Raw genomic sequence first — 21,052 nt, forward strand, 5'->3', positions numbered from 1 at the left:
TTTCTCTTCTCTTTTCTTGTCTTTGCTTTTCTTCTCTTCTCTTCTCTTCTATTTTCTTCTCTTCTCTTCTCTTCTCTTCTCTTCTCTTCTCTTTTCTTTTCTTTTCTTTTCTTTTCTTTTCTTTTCTTTTTTTCTTTTTTTAATTTTTTTTTATTTACTCAGTGGAAGGACTGCAACATTTTACATAACCTGAAGATGTGTTAAGGATGGATTAGGCAGGTTTGTAAAAGAAAGTTGCAGTGAAAGAATCTTTGAATAACAAAAGCATGAGTTAACCATTCAGTGCAAGTGTAATCCTATTAATACCTTAGCAGGGCAACTCAGCTGAGGAAAGGAGATCTTCACAAGGCCTGTTCTGCAGTTTTGCGGCTCAAATATGATTGTCCAGATACAGGGCTCAATCAATTAAAGCTTAAGATATGATTTATGTCTTTAATTTATAATTTTCTAAATTGATGTCCTCTCACAGATTAAGAGAATTCATGGAGATGCTATCAGGCAATGCAACAAACCTGGAAAAACCATTAGGTGAGCAGTAGAGCAAGAAAGAAAAGTGCAAATGAAGGAGGAGAAAGCACCGACCTTCCAAAAGGCAAAATCTGATCTAGCACAAGATGTACAGGTTATAGTTAGAGCAGTGACAATCAATACTTCTAACCTGCTCAAAGGCGAATTTAGGTCATCATTAAAACAACGTGAAACAAACCTATGTGATTGCCAGCTCCTCTTCAGATCCCAACTAGGCAGTTTCAGATTTAGGTGGTTAACTTCTAAGAGACACTTAGGAGTAAGCAGGGAGAAGAAATAAATTTAATAGATGTAACTCAGTATATGTTTCAAGAGAGTGAATACACAGTACTTGGGTACTTGTATAGTCTTTTATAATGCAAATGACCTCTTTTGCCTATTAAGGAGAGGCACTGACAGGCTGTAAAGAAAATGCTGTCAGTCTTTCTCAGCAGTGAAGAAGGTGGCTGTTCCTCATATTACTACTTGCCTGTACTTTTGATTCTCACTATCTATTTTTATACCTAAGTCTCTATTTCCATTGGTTCTGAGCCACTACTTGGTGCTTAGCTTCCTACTTTATCTGTGTTGTGTAGACAAAAATGAAGGGAAAAGGAGATATCAGCATCCCGTATCAGCATAATTTTGGAACATAATAAATTTCTTCTTTATCCAGAAGGACAAATGCAAAAGTCCTAGGACATTGAGGGGAAAGAAATATGGAAAATCAACATAAACAGAGAAAGTGAGTGGATGACCCAGGCAAAAGTGAAAGAGGTGGGAGGAATGACTGAAAATGGAGTAGAAAATAACTGAATGGACTTGAGATACAAGATGGAAAGGAAAGAGGAGACTATTCAGTGGAAAGAAACAAGATGGAGAAAAGTATAGAAACCAAAATGGAAAAAAAGGGAGGACAGTATAAAGAAAAGATGGAAAGTTGAAGTTAAGATGTGGCTAGTAATAGAAAAAAAGAATATTTCGGAAGGAGAATACATAAACAGGAAAAGAAGAAAAGGATGGGTTGAAGAGCCAGAATGTGAACAAGAAGATAACACTGGCAGATTTAGGGCTGCCAGTCCAACTTGGATGTCCCTTTAGGAGAGCTCGGGAGTCATTAATAGGGACTTGAGCTGATAGGACCATCCAAGTCTAGTAGATCTTGTTTAATAGGATAAATAAAGCAATCTTTGAAGTAACTTTGTGCCAAAATGTACCTATTCCTCAGAAATATGGCTTACTGGCAGACCCTTCAGATTTGAGATCTTCTCATAGGAGGTGTAAAGTTAACAAAGTACTAATATGTCTGAACATGAGAATAATATGTATGAAATGCTTCATGTACAGGTGTGAATGGGGCTCCCCCCAAAATAGGTCGAGGATTATCTGACTAATAATTAAATTTTGTGGATAGGATAGAGAAAAGGTGACATAAATAAAATTAAATTACAACCGTAGAGCTCAATATTTATGTATTTAAAAAACCAACAACAACCAACAAAACAAAACCCACCCCAAAACATAGCAAAGAATAAAAGGTGCTATTGCACATGTAATGATCCTGGTTATGCATTGCCTATAACACGGTGTCATCAGGATCTGATACAAAGAGAATGAATGGAAAATAGTTTATCCTCACTAACAAACACAGATGTGTGTGTCTTAAGAAGTAACGCAAAAGTTATAAAACATCGGAATTAGTTCTACTGTGAATTATATCCCAAGGTGGTTTAGTACGAAGTTAGTAAAACTTCTTGGAGCAAAACTAAGTTTCTACCATCTCCTTTTCAAGTCCATACCTCATGTATTAGGACAGAGGACGATACTTTTTATATTGCTGTTGTCTTTGAACTAGAACGGTGTAAGTTTTTGCCTTGTTTCAATAAGGAGGTAGAGGACATCCTGTGGCTTATGATGAAGTCACTTTCTAGGGAGGTGAGGAACAAAGTTTGAACTTCTTAAAGCAGAAAACAAAATTAAGTCTTCAGTTTCTGGGCAACTGCTCTGACACGTTCATATACAGTTTCAAGAGGAGGACAGTTACCTTCGAACTTTGTTCCAGTTCTCAAACTGTAAAGAGAGGCGTGCAACACATGTGAAGAGAAGCACAGGGTGAGCCAGAGCTAGGGAAACAAATGAAGTTATAATTATCTGGAAGAGATTTGTTTGACTAGAGTGTGTCTCGCAACCAATTCACTGAGCTGAAATTTAGTTGTGACGGCTTGAGCTGAAGAATCACAGCCTGCATAGAAAAGTGACAAAGACTGTGGCTCTGAAGGCAGACAATGTTGGTAAAGGAAAACACACCAACCGAAACCTTCAAGAAAACATTTGGCAGTAGAAGTAGCACTTACAGGCTTTGTGATGGCTTTAGAAAGGTGAAAGCTATTTTGTCAATGTGCAAGTTGTTAATGCCCTTCCATTTAGAATGGCACAGTATGTGACATTATGGTCAATAAATTACTGAAAGGAATTTGAAGTCATCAGAAAAATATAGCAGAAGACAAACAGAATGAGTCAGAGAGATATCCATCCTTAAATTTTAGACTAGAAATGAGAAACAATTAAATGTACGCTGGCGACCAGGAGAAGCCAAAAAATGTATTTTCTATGTATCTTTGGTATATGTGGTTTGTCTGAATTCAGGTTTACAACACCAATTCCTCTCCATACCCCGACCCACCACCTCTTTTTCTTTACATGCTAAATTCTAGAATTACAGCAAGTACACTACTGAGAGAAAAAAAAAAAAAAGTGACCTAAATACAAACAGGATTTTTTCCTGGCTGTTTAGCAGCCTTGGTTCCCCTAACAGCCATGTTTTAAATAGTCTGGCTTCAGATATCTGGGATAAAAAAAAAAAATAATTAAAAATTCTCACCAGTTAGATTCACACTAATGTGAAAAATGGATTTAGGGAATGATACAAAAGAACAGAGCTGATCCATCTGAGCAATTTGGCACCATACCTATCTATTTCAAACAAGGGAGAGACAAGTTGCATGTGAAAAGATGACTTGTCAACAAGTAATTTGAGTGTGGAAGATGACTTGAACATAGGAGCAAAGAAGTTGGGCATAGAAAAAAGTTTACATTACCTCAGGGAGGAATTTTGCAGTAATTTTAGAAAGAGGGAGAATCCCATGTCCCCAGAAAATCCCATTCAGAGAATACAGACCATATACTGAAAGCCATCTGGTTCAGCTGGAGGGCTCTGTTTAAGGGGTTGCTCACTGGCTCTGTTCTGGCTGCAGAACCTGCTCTCCCAGGTTGGGGGATCTCTGAGCTCAGATTGCTAAATTGAGGCTGACAGAGGCTTGTCAGGCAGGGAGCCACGGTAGGGTATGAATCCCTTTCACTCCTGCCTTATGTTGCCTTATCATGTCTAGGTAGTAGCTTCCTGATCAGATAGTACTTGAGACATGGGAAGTCACCAGAAACAATCCAGTACATATTCTCCTTCAGAGAAGGGGTGGGTGGGGAGGGGGGCATGACTGAAATAAGTAGGGTGCAGAAGAATTCAGGAATCCCAAGAGAGTGACATGAAAGATGGGGTTGAACTGAAGAAGCAGTGTGAGCATCCCCTGAAATTACTGAGTTGTGTTGTCCCTAGATCTCATGACTACCCATGGGCTAGAAGATGGTGCTACAGTCCCACTATCTCACTGGAAAAAACTGTGTAGAAGAAACTCCACAAATTCAAGTCATTCCCTTACAGTTTACGGGTATTGTTTTCCACTGTGGCTGATGTAATCTGGCCTGTGACTGATGGCTGTTCCTTTCTTCTGGACTTGATTTAATTCTAAGGAAGGCAGACAAATTAAAGGCACCACATGCAAGCAGGCACATAGAGAAAATCTAGGTTTTTCTAGAGAATGACACAGCTTACCTGCTTGTTAATGGCTAAACTATATGGATTCTCTGGGTTTGTCTCCATATTTTTTTGCACACAGTTTTATCAGTAGGCAGAAATTGTGTGTGCATTTATATAGTATGCAAGTAATCCCATTGTTGCTAAAAACCTACATGCTGACAAGACTACATGCAAAAATCTAGAGCCTGATCCTTGGAGCTGGTGCCTTCCCACCAGTTCAGAAAGGAGCTACGTCCCGACACTGAGTTATTTGCTACCATGGGATGTGAGTTACTGAAGGTGAAATTATTTACAAAGAAGAAAAATGTCTTTTCAGATGTTGAAACACCTTGCAGTTCTTCAGTTAACATGTTGTGTTTTCACATCTTCTGGTTTTCTAATATGTCTTTGTCTCTCCTTTTACTGTGTGAGACTCAGAAATAGCCAGAGGAAGGACTCTGTGTAGTGTTCTGCAATGAAGCAAATTAAACACAGATTTATTGCTGCTCAAGCAAATGTAGATGACTCTAATCTATAGATTACAACGTTCTATAAAACCAGTCCTTGTACAGGTGTGATTTGAAGTGGATTAACTTTTCAAGGCCCTAAATACCTACAGAACAATATCTGTGTATAACTGTATCACTACCAAGAGAAATATCTGCACAGAAATATTTCTGTGGCACTGTAGTGCACTGCTACTAATTCAGCCATATCTATATGTAGAATTGTTTCAAGGAAGGCTTGCATAGTGAGGACTAAAATAGTTATATTACTGCAACCTCTAGCATAGATACGTGTCAATGTATTACTGTCTTGATACATACTTTTTTTTTTCTGCAGGACTTGATAAAATCAGTGTGGTCTTTGCTACACCCATATGTTTGTACTCACATTAAAGGCCTTGTACCATTTAATTTAATCAAGCTAATTAAAGTGGTGCAATTTTTCTATGTCAGCAAAGCCCAATAGGCCTGTGTATATAGATACTCATGCAGGCAGGATTCAATCACTTCAGGGGTTATCAGGTTTGTCAGCAAATGGATATTTGTGCCTGGAATGTTTTATCAGCTGTTTTTGATGCAGGAATGGATTCTGATCCTCTTGCTCACTTGGATTGATCTAAACCCACTGGGTACATTTGACTTAGTGAGCTTTGAAGGTGTTTAGAATTCGATGCTTAGATGAAATTTCAAGAAATTACTGGGGAAAAAAACCTCCAAGAAAAAAAAATACTAGAAAGCTCCTAAGCCTCAATTCAGCTGAAAGCGAAATTATGTTTTTCTGTGTTTCACTTTTTGCCTTTCACTAGAATAATCAATATTACTACAGACCAGATCCTGAAGTATTTTCTCAATGGAAGTTTTTCCTGAATTAAAAATCAAGGCCTGCGGGACTGACTCAGCATTCCCGCTGAAGCTGCTGGAAATAACTAAAATTATTGTGGCCATGGATGAATTTTGTATAGATTTAAAGGGACTTGGGGAACGTTTAGTCAGAACAGAACAAGTTTCAGTATATCATTTATAAACTGTGTAGTCAGCATAAACTGTATAAAGCTAACATTTTGAGAAAGACTGTTAACATTTGTACAGTGCTACTGTAAATAAGCCAAGCTACAGTATTCATTTCTAAAATGAAAATCAGACTACATATTTTATAGGTGCTATAAAACTTACAAAAAGGCAAGAAGCCAGACAATCCTAGGTCTGATGATTCAGAAATTAGGAGAAAAATTTTCTAAGAACCTGAGGTTTAGAAACATGTTTAATGGGAATGAAAATATTATGGAATGTGTTCTAGAATGGCTCAGCTAAGTGTGTGTGTTAATTCTGTTCAGGTTTACATTCTGTGGTGTTGTGCAAAACTATGGATGTACAAAGTCTTAGTTGTCCACAGAGAGATAGGACATGAGGGAAGATAAACCTAGGTAGGATGTAAATAGTGAGGTGGGCCAGGATTTGAACGTTTGTGAGCCTTCCTTGCTGGGAAACCCAGCTGGGATGCACTAGAGCAGAGCTTGAATGTCTATGAGAAGTAACTCACTGGGGTCTAGGAACAGTGTGAAAGATTCCTCACTGGTATTAAAACCCCTGGATGTTTGATTGGTGTGTTTTATTCACACATTTTAAGAAAATCAACTTGTGCCAAGAAAGACATTGCTTACAGAGATCAATTTTGTTTTCCCACCACCTCTTAGCATGAGCATTGTTCGTTTCCAGGAGAGTCTGTACCAACATGTTCCTTAAGGCAAGGCCTTAGATGTTGCCAATGTTCTTGTGGCTTTTGGCCTTTTATTGATGTGCTGTATGTTTGTTAGAGGACTTTGTGGCTGTACACATGGGAGGTGTGGGGCAGACAAGATCTGTGGACTGTCTGGATGAAAACACTATTTGATTGTCAGGAAAACTGAGGGTGTGTCCCTTCAGGCTTCTGTTTTATATGATGACAGCAAGTTGTTTTGACACATGGCCATATAAACCATACATATTAATGGTGTTATAGCTTTTTTCTGTAGCTTTTAGCAGAGTGTTGGGTTTTGGGTTTGGAGTGTTTGATTTTCTTTGCTGGTTTTTTGTTTGGTTTGAGTTGTGGTTTTTTGGGAGGCTGTTGGGACATTTTGTTCAGAATCTGTGAATATTGTGATCTTGAAGGTGGGTAGCTAGCCAAAAATTTGAAGCTGATTTTTTTTTTTTTTTTAAGTGTTTGGCTCCTATTTAGACAATTGGATGAAATGGGCACATTTCCACATGGTCTAGGCACTTGGCATGTCTGTCTGCCCTTCTTGGTCTACACAGACCTACATTTATCCTCCTGAAAAAGATAAACAGGGTTGAGTGGTTCCACAGCAGTATTTGCAGACATTGGGGTACTGGGCACATTAGAATAAATACGTGGACAAATATTTGGGCCACAAAAACGGGCTGACAATCAAATGAACTCATCAGCCAAAACATAAATAGGGTAATCCTGCTCTTAATGTTGTCTCTTCTGATAATGGTGACCACTGGTAGAATGGTAATGGTTCTTAGTGGTTCTGAGCCAGAGTTAGGGCAATTGTTCTCCAGGGTTTGTGTATCAGGTACATTATAGTAAAAACCTTTGGGATTTACAGTGTAAGATTGTGCTCTCAAAAGTCATCCCACGTTGTGAAAGGTGCCCAGGCACACAAAGGGCAATGAAAGAGGTTTCAGCTGAATGTTAGGGTCAGGCTGATAGACCAGCCCAATCCAGGAAGGATTCACTGGACATTCCAAAAGACTTTGTGGAGTAAACAAGGAAAAAAAAACAGCAGGGAGAGAAATGCTAGCAGAGAAGCAGTTTCTGCACTGGGTAGAAGGTACAATATAGTTGCATCCCTGGATGACTATGTCATAGAATCCCAGAATACCAAGTTGGAAGGGACCTCAAGGATCATCTGGTCCAACCTTTCAGGACCTTTCTGGTCCTGTGGTTTGTCTCATTAAATATGTCAGCTTAGTGACTTCTATGTTATATGAATTAATGCTTAAGTGTATTGTCTTTGCTGAGGTTTGTGGTATTTGGGTAAAACTCATTACAGCTGCAGCACTCTCACCGCCACTGCTGAGTTTGTTCATGGCCCTGTTTTTTGTCAGTCCTCTGTCACAAGGATAGAGGAGGAAGAAACTGTAACTGGAAAACAGATCATGTTCCATCTTCTCTCCAGCTGCACTTGATCACCTTGAGCCTGTGTATTGCATTGGATGAGAAACTGAAGCCCACCTTAAATGCTCATAACTCGTGGGTGTGACTTGCAGAATTCTACCAGCCAAGCTGCAGTTGGGGCACGGTGGCTGCAGCAAGGGCGAGAGGGAGCCGAGCAGGAGGAGAGTGGAAGCGGGGCAGGGGAGCCCGCAGGGGTTGGGCAGAGGGACGGTGCTGCAGCAAGGATGAATCCTCGAGGGAGAAGAGGGGCAGGTCTCCAAGAAAAAGGTCGTCAGACATACTGCAGCAACACACAGACGGCACTAGACCTGGCTGGAAGCCCATTTTTTTTCGGAGCCTTGCGCTGATTTAAACCTCCCAAGCGGATGTACTTTAGCACTGCAGCAGCAGGTCCAGAAGTGCAGGCGGTTTGCGGCCCTTCCCCCCGCCCTCCTCCCCGCGCCCCCGAAGCTTCAGCAGGGAAGCCGGGGCGGAGACGAGGGGAGGCGGTGGCGCGGGAGCCGCACCCCTCCCGGCTCGGCGGCGAGAGCCCGCGGCCACCGGGAGCGAGGGGCCTGGCTCACCGAGGAGCCGCAACACGTGGGTGAGGACTGTGCAGCCGGGCAGGGAGTGCGGGGTCCCGCAGGCAGCGGGCTCCGGCAGGCAGCGGGCTCCGGCAGGCAGCGGGCTCCGGCAGGCAGCGGGGGCGGGTCCCGCAGGCAGCCGTGTCGCTGTTCCCTGCCCAGGTGCTGAACTGGAGCCAGCCGCGGCTTAGCGTCCTCCCCCGCCTCCTCCCGCGCAGCAGCTGGAGCTGGAGAAAGCGGATCCGGCGAGTCCCGGTCCCTCCTCCTTCCTCCTCCTCCTCCTCCTCCTCTTCCTCCCCGGAGCCGCCGGAGGGAGAGAGGTCGGAGCCGCCGTCTCAGGAAGCCGGCGAGCATGGACCGGACGGCGGCGGGGCCGGAGGCGGCCGGCGGCTGCTGCTCGCCGCTTGCATGAGGCGGCGGGGCGGCAGCGGCGGCGGCGGGGAGTGAGGCCGGGCCAGGGCCGGGCCAGGCGGCTCCGGGCTCCGGCAGCTCCCCACCCCCCCGCCCCGGCCATGGCGGCGGCTGCTCGGCGGAGCCGCGGCGGGGCGGTGGTGCTGGGCCTGCTGCTGCTGGGGCTGTGCGCCGGGCGGGCGGCGGGCGGGCCGCTTCGCTACTCGGTGCGGGAGGAGCTGCCGCACGGAGCTTTCGTGGGCAGCGTGGCGAGCGACCTGGGCGTGGATCCGCGGCGACTGGCGGCGAGGGGAGCGCGGCTTACCTCGGGCAGCGGCCGGCAGTACCTGGAGCTGGAGTTGGGCCGCGGGGCGCTGCTGGTGCGGGAGCGCATGGACCGCGAGGCGCTCTGCGAGCTGAACCCCGCCTGCTTCCTCAGCCTGGAGTTGGTCGTCGAGCAGCCCATCGAGGTGCACAACGTGGAGGTGGAGGTCCTGGACATCAACGACAATGCGCCGCGCTTCCCACGCCAGGATTACCGGCTGGAGATCAGTGAGTCTGCCGTGCCCGGGGCCCGCTTCCCCATTGAGAGTGCCCAGGACCCCGATGTGGGCACCAACTCTGTGCAGAGCTACCAGCTCAGCCCCAGCCGCCACTTTGCCCTGGACCTTAAAGGCTTCCAGAGCGGCAGCAAGCTCCTGGAGCTGGTGCTGCAACAGCCACTGGACCGGGAGCAGAGTGCCATGCAGCAGCTGGTGCTTACTGCTGTGGATGGTGGGGATCCCCCCAAGTCCGGTACAGCCCAGATCTCTGTGCGAGTTGTGGATACCAATGACAACCCACCTGCCTTTGACCGCTCCACCTACACTGTGAGCCTTCTGGAAAATGCCCCACCTGGCACACTAGTGGTCAAACTCAATGCCTCAGACCCCGATGAGGGCTCCAATGGGGATGTGATCTACTCCTTTAGCAGCTACACCCCACAGAAGGTGAGGCAGCTCTTTAGTGTGGATCCACACTCAGGGGAGGTGCGGGTTAATGGTACCTTGGACTATGAAGAGGCATCCTCCTATGAGATCTATGTGCAAGCTACTGATCAGGGCCCTGTCTCTATGGCTGGGCACTGCAAGGTGCTGGTCAACATTGTGGATGCCAACGATAACGTTCCTGAGGTGGTCCTGACCTCCCTGTACAGCCCAGTGCCAGAGGATGCAAAAGCAGGAACTGTGGTGGCCCTGATGAGCGTCACTGACCAGGACTCAGGGCTGAACAAGCAAGTGAGTCTGCGTATTCCTCCCGGCCTCCCCTTCACACTCAACTCTTTCAAGAACTCCTACACCTTGGTCACCCAGGGCAAACTGGACCATGAGAAAGCAGCAGCCTACAACATCACAGTTACAGCTACCGACTCTGGGAGCCCCCCTCTCTCCTCCCAGAAGGTGATCCATGTGGAGATCTCCGACATCAATGACAATCCTCCACGCTTTGAGGAACCTGTGTACTCAGTTTACATCCCTGAGAACAACCCCCTTGGAGTCTTAGTGTGCACTATCAAAGCCACCGACCCAGATGTCGCCGAAAATGCCCATGTGTCCTATTCTCTACTAGATGGGGAGATTGAAGGGCTACCTGTCGCCTCCTATGTCTCCATTAAATCTGACAGTGGCAACATGTATGCTGTCAGGTCCTTTGACTATGAGACACTAAGGGAGTTTCAGGTGGTTGTCCAGGCTCAGGATGCCGGGATCCCACCACTGAGCAGCACTGTCACTGTCTACATCTATGTGGTGGACGAGAATGACCATGCTCCACAGATTCTGTATCCTACCTCAACCAACACTTCAGCAGCCCTGGAGATGATCCCACGCTCGGCATATGCTGGATATTTGGTAACAAAAATTATAGCCATTGATGCGGACTCAGGACAAAATGCCTGGTTGTTCTTTCACCTGGTGCAAACCTCAGATCCAGGTTTGTTCAGGGTAGAGCTCCATACTGGGGAGATTAGGACTACTCGCAAACTGGGGGAGGACAGCACACCTACTTTCAACCTGACGGTGGAGGTGAGAGACAATGGAGAGCCACCAATGTCCTCCTCAGTAGCCATCACTGTTGCCGTGGTGGACAGAGTTTCCAAAATCATCCCTGATACAAGAAGGCACATTAAAAGTCCAAGCAATTACTCAGAGATCACTCTTTATCTCATTATCGCTTTGAGCGCCATCTCCTTCGTTTTCCTTTTCACAATCATTGGGCTCACTGTTATCAAGTGCTACAGATACAGTCTGTATGGGGACTCCTGCTGTGCAGGGTTCTGTGGGGTCAGAGAACGGTCCCCTGCTGAATTGTACAAGCAGGCCAACAACAACATCGATGCTAGGTTGCCCCACGGTTTAAAAGTGCAACCCCATTTCATTGAAGTGAGGGGCAATGGGTCTCTCACTAAGACCTACTGCTATAAGGCATGCCTAACTGCAGGATCAGGAAGTGACACTTTTATGTTTTATAATACCTGTGGCCCAACAGGAACTACTGGTCCCTCTGCAGTGATGACTGAGAGGCATCTGACAGGACAGAGTGGGCAGAGTGCACAAAACCTGATCATACTTAAAAATGACTCCATTACTCCTAATGAGGTGAGACTACGTTGCTAAATGGTCAGCACAGTGCTCTGAGCAAACCTGTACTTAAGCAGAGGTTTGAACTGGAAAACTCGGATTAAGCATATTCCCTTTAGGGCTCACTGACATACAGCTATGAAACATGGGTCTAGTGAATCTAATCTGTGCAATGCATTTTGTTTCTAGGTAAATACTGGGACTTTCAGGGTCCGTTTGGTAAGTTCAGTATATGCATCTGTTGTTTGAGATTCATTTTTGCAACGTATACTATATAGAGTATTGCCTCCTTCCCTTTTCTCTTACAGATCTAAAATTGCCTGCTGCCACAGAGTGCTAGGGAATAACATGCGTGGTCTTAAATTTTTAATGCTAAAACTAATATTGCAGGGAAAAAAATAGTGATTAGCCTGGAAATCAATAGATTACTTTATGGCAGTTATAGACGTTTGCTACTTCATTGATTTCATACCTAGACAAAGCTGTTGAATTTAGACCATTGCAGTGACATGCTTTGCTTACTAATGTGGGCATGTTTTAGTTGTCTGAAAACTGCAATCGCTCCTTCTATAATGTTCATTCTGCCCAATGCTGCATTTCATGCTTTCTGGACAGTGACAATCCGGTGACATCTTTGTAGGGAATTACAGCAAGTTACCATCGTTATGTTGCAGTGGGACAACTTCTAACCTGCTGGGTTGCTATTGAAATTTGTTTAATACCTATGGTTTAGACAGCAGTGTATTAACCTTTTCAATATTTTCCCACAGTGAAGAATTAATGGTTGCTTTATGCTGGCATACAGGCACTCTGCAGTTACTGTGTGGTTTGCATGCTCTGTACAGTTTCCTTTCTACACATATCGGAACTAAACCCAGAAGCGCTCATAGGAGACACTAATTCTGGTTCACAAAAGGAAAATTTTGTAATTACTGTGTGTTGTTTGTACCCTACAATTGTGGCAGGCATAAGATCAGGTTATGCATTAATATGTGCTATGCCTCGAGATGTGGGAAAGCTAGGGGAGTAACTGTGGTAGCATAGAAAAGAGCCTGACTTATGTATTCGTGCCACAGAAATAGAATTCACATATGAAGATGTTAGCATCTTTTGCAACTGTTGTTTAGTTACACAAAGATGCACAAATCTTACGCACAAGCAAGTTTTCCATAAAAATGCTTTTAGAGAGTAATGATCATCCATTAAAAAATAATCCATTTAAAATTAATGCAGTGTTTTTCTATAAATCACAGTGGCAGGGTATTGGGGAAGTATTTTTTTCTTTTTCTACACAGTTTTTATACCTTAAAATCTTTCCAAGTATAATAAAATGCATGGAGTCTGTTTGATACAGGCTGGAACATGATCTATAAACATGTACACTGAAGAATCAGAGAGTGAAATATACACCTTAAATCTGATTTTCTGGAAAAAAAAAAAAGAGGAGAAATAATTGAAAATGGCTTCACTTTGGATGCAAGACCAGTAGGAAATTAGCTTAACAGTCAGATTCTTATCACATTTCAGGGATCGCTCTATTATGTGCAATGAATCGGCAAGTTCTGAACACCAGTGCAGATCAGGCAGTGGCAGCAAAGCCAGCCCAAACTTGGAGGACGAAAGTAGAGAGCTGTATAGACAAACTAAGGAATACCTGCCTGCATGGAGTTATGATCCAAAAGAGGAATCAATTATTCAAATAGTTCTGTATGATATAAACAGAGGTGAAATTCTGACAAGTTCTACTCATCACAAGTTCTTTTCTTTGGTGTCTGCTTCATAAACTGTCCTGTGGTAGTACATACTATGAAGATGCCAGATGTACGTGAGAAAAATGGGTGAATGTAATGACATTCACTAATTACTAGTTCCTAGCTAATTGCATACCATAAAATCCTGTATTTCCCTTGTTTCATGCTCAGCATATGCACTGAAAATGCCATCCATTGCTTAGCAACATCAAATTCTACTTTTTAGGGCTCATGATCTTTGTATTCCTAGATCTTCAGAGAACTGTGTTTCTCTTTTTTAGATAAAGTGAACTTTTAATCAGTCTTTAAAATCCCCTGCCTTCACCTGCGAAGCATAGCAACAGGCCTCGTCATCCTCGATTTAGAAAGTTAGTCTCTGATGTGTATGTTACTTTTGGATAATGTGACAGGTTTTTTGGGGGGTTTTTTTACAGTTTTTGGAAATTGATCTTCTATTAGTTGTTGAGTGGTGAGCATGGGACCAGGTGAATGGGCTTTCTAAATGCTGTTTATACAGTGAGAGGAAAAATATTTCAACATTATTTGGGATGAATCTCAGTAACACTCGTTGTAATAAGATCTTGGTCCCTTTCATGTTTACTAGTGAGGTCAAATATGTTAATAATTACTTTCCACTAAGTTGTGACTGACTTCATTGGGTTATTAGAAGGATGCAGTGGAAGTGAAAACCTGGTATATTAAGGTTAGCTGGGAATTCTTTGTATCTGTTGAAGTGCCGATTCCTGTGTGACTACTCTGCCTTGTACTGCTGGTGGTGTGATGGTGGAAAGGGAGCTTGTTTCTGCCAGACACCCTGTGCTTCTGCGGTCACCCTGCTTGCCTGTGTGGTCCTTCATAGGTTTGTAAGAATATCTCAAACCAAGTGTGTTTTGTAAAAGAAGAAACATACTAAAAGCTGCACTGAAAACAGTTATTGCTGGCAGGAGTCTTGTGATAAGGGCCAGAACACAGTGTTAATGGGTTCCGCTCTCTCATCAGCTGGGTAACTACTGCAGCGTGACCAGGCGGGCAGCATGGGCAAGATACAGAGACAGCAAAATACCGTGGCTTCATTGCTGGCACTGTGTGAGGTTATGGGCAGCCTGGATTCCTGCTTTTCAAAAGAGAGGTGCACACAGCTATGAAGGGGGCGGGGGGGTGAAGATGTGATTTTGTTACTAGGCACTGCTGCAGCGATGCTCTGACGTTTTCAGGAAAGGTTTCAGTGCTTTAGTCTGAAGTCCCTTTCCTCATACGCCTGTGAAGGTGCCGAGTGATGTCTGGGTAGTGTCTGCTCCTTGGTTTGTCTTTTCATCTCTCCCGTCTTGTTCTTATCATTCTGTGTGGTTAAGCTCATTCATTATGTCTTGTATCTCATGACAACCTTTTCCCTTCAATGCAGGGAATAACAATCGAACTAACATATGTTTTAACAGGAGTTTTGTGCCCCAGAAGGCAGCGTGGCACATTCCTAATGATGAGTGGGCAGTCTGGATACTTGACAGAACTAGATATAAACTCTTCTGATTACACATTTCCTTGTACCCTTTTTTGGGTGGTGGCACATGTGGCTGACAAAATACGATGTTTCATGTGATGTTCAGAAATAAATTTGCACGGTGCTCTGTGCCTACTTTTCAGAAAGTGAAACAAAAGCTGCATGTTAGTGATGGTAATACCCAGGGGTTCATTGGAGGCTTATGGCTGTTTGCTCTGACTGTTCCTCTGTATTTTGCACTTCCAAACCAATTTGCTAAACACACGGGAAAAAACAAACAACACTGGAGTTGAACACATCTTGATATTGCTTTAAAATGCAAGCATGTTTTGAAGTGTCTAAATCTAGTAAACCCACAGCATTGTCTGGAGCAGTCTTTCCAAGAGATTTCTCATAGAGGCTTTAAAGGTATTAATGGTGGAATATCTTACAATCTCAGTTCAAGAACTTAAGCCTTTAAGAAATTCTCCAGCCCCGCTGACATTGTAAAGGTTAACTATAAATGGTTGTTCTTTTGTTTAGTGGCAGTATCTGAACCTGTCCTGCTACGCAGAGGCAGTGCTCTGTGCTTCAGGGCACTCACACTCTTGCTTTGATGTTTACTGCTGTGCCAGCAGAAATTTGCATCCAATATGAAGTTTTCTTGGAGCTCATTAAATATACTTTGCAGAAGCACTTGCCTGTTCCCTTCACCTTAGTTTTCTTCGCGTTAGGAGCATGAATGAACACTGCCAGGAAGAGAATCTCTGGGTTTCTGAATTACACCCTTCTCCAGTTTCCATTCTGATTTCTTGTATGATAAACACATGTTCAGTCTATAAATAGTTTGTTTTCCACATCAAATTAATTCTAAACGTTTACAGAAAGAAATCAGGAATAGAAGCCTTTGTTTCCCCACATCTGTCAGCTTTGTGTCACTGGAAAACAAGCAGAGCTGTATGCGGTCAGGGGTTCTAAAATGCCTTTTATTATTGCTTCAAAGCAGATATATTTGATAAATATACCTTATGTCATTCTGTCATGTGTTTGTGTGGCAATAGGAATGGAGTGGGATGCTTTTAGCAGTCTCATCACCTGCTAACTGTTTGTAAATGTTTGATTCACACTCCTTTACCTCAGGCAGGCCCTGTTCTAACACCCACTGAAGTGAATGGTAGCCTTTGCATTGATTTTCATGGATACAGGATCAGTACAACATTAAAAAATTTTAGAAATTCCTTCTATCCCAGGGACAAATCCTTACAGTGTTAAAGTATTAGCTAAAAAAATGTTTGTAACAATGGATTTTCAACTAAATTTATTCTCCATGAACCAATGAAATGCTTCTTAAATTAACCTGTGCTGTGCAATTTAAAAAGAACTGTGTGAAATTTTGCATGAGCTTTTTTGCTGCTAAGGTGGCTCCATTTTATATTATACATTCCCTTTGTTTATCAGACTTTTAAATAGGGTTGGTTGTTTCTGACTGGTCACATTAATGGTTGTGGTTGTGTGGTTAGCAGAATGTAACCAACCCCAATGCCTGGAAGAACCGACAGGAGCAAACTGTTGGCCTGAGGTCTTCGCCTGGTGCAGTGACAATTGTTTCTATAGGCACCTGGATAGATTTTGACTCATCTCACAATTATGATGATGTGTGTTGTTACTAAATCAGAAAAAACAGGTGATGGGTGATCCGTGCTGGATCAGGTGATTTCTCTCACCTCCACTGATGAGTGGTAAGGACAGGACTGCCGGGCTTGATACACGGCCTCCAAGAATCTGTGAGGGAAATGGCAAGCCAAGATTACCTTAAAGTTAGTAGAATGGGCTGGCATGTGATAAACAGGGTCTTGTAATGAGTTGGGTGCTGGGGAGGTAAAAGGAACAATAATAGCTTCATCAGCATTGTGTGACATAATGAGAGTGTGGGGATATACAACTGGGAAGCATCTGGACCACTTCAGATTCTGTATTCCTCTGTGTGCTTCCTCTCTGTACTTCTGCTTCTCAGCCAGCTATTCCTTGTCCTAGTGTTGTTGATTTATGACACAGCTACACTTCTCACAGCAAAGCCTGTGACTGGGCTATGCAGAGGAGCCAATTGACAGCTCCTGTGCAGACTCCTGTCCCTGAGGACTGACTGTGCTGAAGACTGTGCTCTACTTTGAGACGGGCTATATCGTGTCATGACACAGTGATTGTGTGCTGTGTGACAGCATGTGTCAAGGTGGCAGGTTTCAGTGGGTGGTCTGGTAAAGGTGGACTGTTCATAGCCAGAGATAGAAGCCAGCCCAAACATGCAGACTGTGAATGCCTGATGGATCTATAACAAGGAGCTTTGCTGCATCCAAACTGGGGAAAGATATTACTGAACAGGTTTGCCTCTTCTACTAGGCTGTCACTTCTGCTATCAGTCACACTTTTTTGCTTTTCTCGCTCCTAATTGCCCAGTCTCATTTAAAGGTGTATTGAAACAGCTTTTCTCTTATGACCAGAAGAACCTGAAGAACTACAGTTTGTAGTAGACCTAAAGGAGAAGCCAGTTACACTGTCAAAATTGGAATTTCACCAGTTTTGCCAGTTGCAGGATGTTGACCTGTGATAACACAAGTGTGGGACAAACACGTGTCTCTTGCTGAGGTCTGTAAGTTCCCAGTCAAGCAGTGAGCACATGGTAAAACTGGGTGAGAATAGGTCAGGACAAAGGCAGAATGCTGCCCAACTGCCTGCTCCTCCTGCTCTCCTCCTGAAAGTCAACTGTGGCAACAGATCTTTCCATCTCCAGAGTATATTTTTCTGATCCTGTCCCCTCCTTCCTTCTTCTGTCCCTCTGGGAGCAGCACTACAGCCCTGCCTAAAGAGTAATAGCAAATAGAGAACTGTTTGGGAGTACCTACAAGATGTCACAGCTTCTGGATAGTAATCTTTGAAAATACAACAATGTCCTAAGCACTGCTGTTTCTGTAATGTAGACATGGTGAATGTTGGTCCATGCATGTGGAGTGAACGAATGATGAATTTCTAACTAACTGATGAGTTTCTCTTGACATCATCACCCATTTACAATCTGGTGTCTGAAAGTTCCCACTGCAGCAGAACATAGATTTATGTCTTCTAGCCAAGAGCTGGAAAGCTCTCAGCTGAAAAACAAAAATCTATATACTGTGAGTGGCCATTTTCTTCTGTTCTCACTCCTACCCAACTTGTGTCAGACTTTTCCAGCTCTTTGATGTAATCTCACTTCATCTGTGTTTTGCCTGGGACTGTGGTAAAATTCCTCCTCCTCATGCTGCCTGTAAGCTTCTGCAAATTAGTAACCTGTAGCTCTCCCATTGCAAAAAAGAGCAGAGGGACTTTCCCAACAACCCCAGCCCAGCAGCTCCCTTGCGATAAGAAAATCCCCAGCACAGGAAAAGTCAAATCTTCTGGTGTCAGCACCCTTCATAGATCAAGAAAGAAAAAACTTAGGAGAGGGTCTGATCAGTGTGTATTATTTTGTATCCTCTTTCATTGACTGTTACTCCATGGTTGACTTTAAGAGTTGCTTTGACATCCCTGGGACTGGAGCCAGAATGGAATGAATCAGAAAATACTGGAACCATGCATAACGGGCTCCTTGTCAGCCACTTTCTGCTAAAGTCAGCAGAACCTGAGCATGCCAGAGAACTGGGGGCTAAATGGGAAGGAAATTGCTAGTACAGATGTTTAATGTGTGGTTGCAAATAGCAAACGCCTCCCTTTTGTGTAACTCAGACCATAAAGAATACTGGGATGAACATCATTCGAGAGCATCTCATTCTTGAGTGATGCTGGACCCGGGAAATATGGTGATAGAGTGATAGTGTAAGTTGTAATTGCTCCATTTTTATTTGAATAAAACCTATTGATCCAGGGAAAAGCATACCCCAAACCTCAAGAGGAAGGAGCTGGCTTTAAATAATTCAGAGCATTCAACACTTTCTTTTTCTCCTTCAAGTAATGGGACCAAATTCATTTCTGATCTGCCTCCAATAGCTTGAAGAGAATTAAGCCATTACTGTCATATATTATTTGTGTGTTTGGCACTGTACAAGACACACCAGGAATGTGTGTAATCCATTATGTTTCTGGACATAAGTCCTCTCTTTGAATTCAAGTGCCTGAAGTTAAGCACTGGCTGCGATGTCACCTACAGAATAATGTCTTGAGAATCCTGAGCAATAACGTTGCTATGTGCTTAGGGCTTCATTTTAAAGGATCTGAGCTTGCATTCATTGCTGTAGTTGAAAATTATGTGATAGTCCCCTGACAAAGCAAAAGAGATTTTCTGGAGCAATTTTTGATCAACAGAGGATTTCTTAATTATCTCTTTATTTAGCAAGCCATTCTGCAGCAGGTCAGGATATGCTGAGGTTTGTTGGTCAAAGGGTATTGCTGGCTATTTCCCCCTTCCACCTCTTATGCCCTCTCATGAATATGGAGAATGTAGTAGTCCTTGATAAGAAAGAGCACGCCTGCCTTTGATAAAAGACTTGCTGCAGTCTACAAATCTGATACAATCTAGTGCAGTCCTCTGCAGTACACTAAATGGCAGCAGAAACCTCAGAGCAAGCAGACTACCCCACACGTCCCCTTCACAGGGGGCTGTATTTTATACGTACTCTAGGCAGATGCTATTCAGTGCAGGAGCTCGACTTTCCTCAGCTTATCAGGTAAATAATGTGTATTATGGATTTATTAAGTGGTTTTTGGTTGTTTGGTTTTTTTTTTCTATGCCCAGAATGTTGATGAATGTACGAAGTATCTGTCCGCTAGTTTCCAGCATTAAATGTCATTCCACAGAGATCATCCCTAGCCAAAGGCCTTGGCATGCAAACAAGTTTCTTTGTTACAGAGACAATGTCTGTGTGTGCATTTGAAAATTTCTTTAGATTTGTAGAAGGATTTGGCAGTTCTCAAAGTTCACAAAAATTAAATAGCTCCATAAAGACTCTTCTGACAAAATTAGCCAGATGCATATGTTTTTCAGCACTTTTAACATATATTAACAACGTTATCCTGGGTTTTTTGTTTCTACAGCCAAAACACCCCAATCCTGACTGGCGCTACTCTGCATCCCTAAGGGCAGGAATGCAAAGGTAGGTATGGTGTTTCCCTACATGAAGGAGAATTCTGTCTTTGTCCTCTGTGAAAAGGACAAAGCTGGCTCCTCTGATGCACTAGACCGATGATATCTGTACACTGAGATGGAAAGCACCTGAGTTCTGCTGCTGCCACTTCCAATCTCCAAGTGTTACAGATTCAGTCTGACTACATCTTCTGCTTATTATACTACCATAGATCTGTGCTTTTTTTGTGTTTACCTCCTGTCTTTTTATACATTGACTGTCAAGGCATAATTGCTCCAATTATTGAATTATTTAACTGTGATTATACACTTTGTATTTACTTTAAGCTTTGTATTTACTTTAATCATCTATGCTGATATGTTTCAGTAGACTCTGCAGCATTGATGCGTTTTCCATCTTCATGTCTCTCATTACCATAAAAGTATGTTGCTCCTGCAGTCGGTTTATTAACCATGTGGTGCAATCAATATGATTAAGACAGTTTAAAGGGCGTTTTGAAGAGATGAGACGGATTTTCAAAGAAGAAGTGAGGCTGTGTCCAAATCTCTTTAGACATCTTTGAAAGTCCTCTGCCTAGTATCACAAGTGGTCTCTGCTATAATTTGGTGCTCAGTATACCTGGAAAAAAAAGAATTATGATAAAGGTGTTTTTGTAGAGCCTAAATAAAATAGTATCTTTGCTCTCCCTTCCTGAGCAGATTAGAACACTTGTTATATATTCAGGTGTAATCTGACATGATTAGTAAAACTACCTTGCAGGTTTAGATACAATTATAAGGCTGCAGTAGCTCCTAAGTAGCACTACAAAGTGCAGGACGGTATGCTTTTCCCCAGATTGTTGGTGCAATGGGACTGTAGTCATCACCTTTATCCATTATCCACAGGGCTGAAGAGTCTTCGTAAGGCTGAAGTCCAAAACTCAGATTCAGCCTGCCCATCCCTGAAACTGTGCTGCGTGTGGGTGAGGGCACAGTGTACCTCTCCAGCTGACTTTGGGCTGCTGTGTAAAAAGGAACCTAAACCTGAGGGACCAGAAGGAAAGGAAGAAAGAGCAAGCTTGATTCTGTAGCCTGTTGGGCAAACTGCTTTCTTTCT

The 21,052-nt window shown here is 43.3% G+C and overlaps 1 protein-coding gene across 7 annotated transcripts in view; it reads left to right on the forward strand.

The window, feature by feature from the left end:
* The window catches only part of LOC104635494 (protocadherin alpha-C2-like), a 172,756-nt gene that overhangs the window by 114,457 nt on the left and 37,247 nt on the right, over positions 1 to 21,052 (forward strand). For 4 of the 7 annotated variants that reach the window (XM_075766121.1, XM_075766122.1, XM_075766119.1 and 1 more), the window contains exon 2: positions 19,908 to 19,966. In XM_075766121.1, the coding sequence (XP_075622236.1) occupies positions 19,908 to 19,966 (59 nt within the window). Of the gene's footprint in view, positions 1 to 8,244; positions 11,637 to 19,907; positions 19,967 to 21,052 lie in introns of those variants that run through there. The other 3 variants (XM_075766118.1, XM_075766124.1, XM_075766117.1) reach the window with 3 other exon arrangements.

The sequence above is a fragment of the Balearica regulorum genome, chromosome 14, assembly GCF_011004875.1.
Source record: "Balearica regulorum gibbericeps isolate bBalReg1 chromosome 14, bBalReg1.pri, whole genome shotgun sequence".
Taxonomy (NCBI): domain Eukaryota; kingdom Metazoa; phylum Chordata; class Aves; order Gruiformes; family Gruidae; genus Balearica; species Balearica regulorum.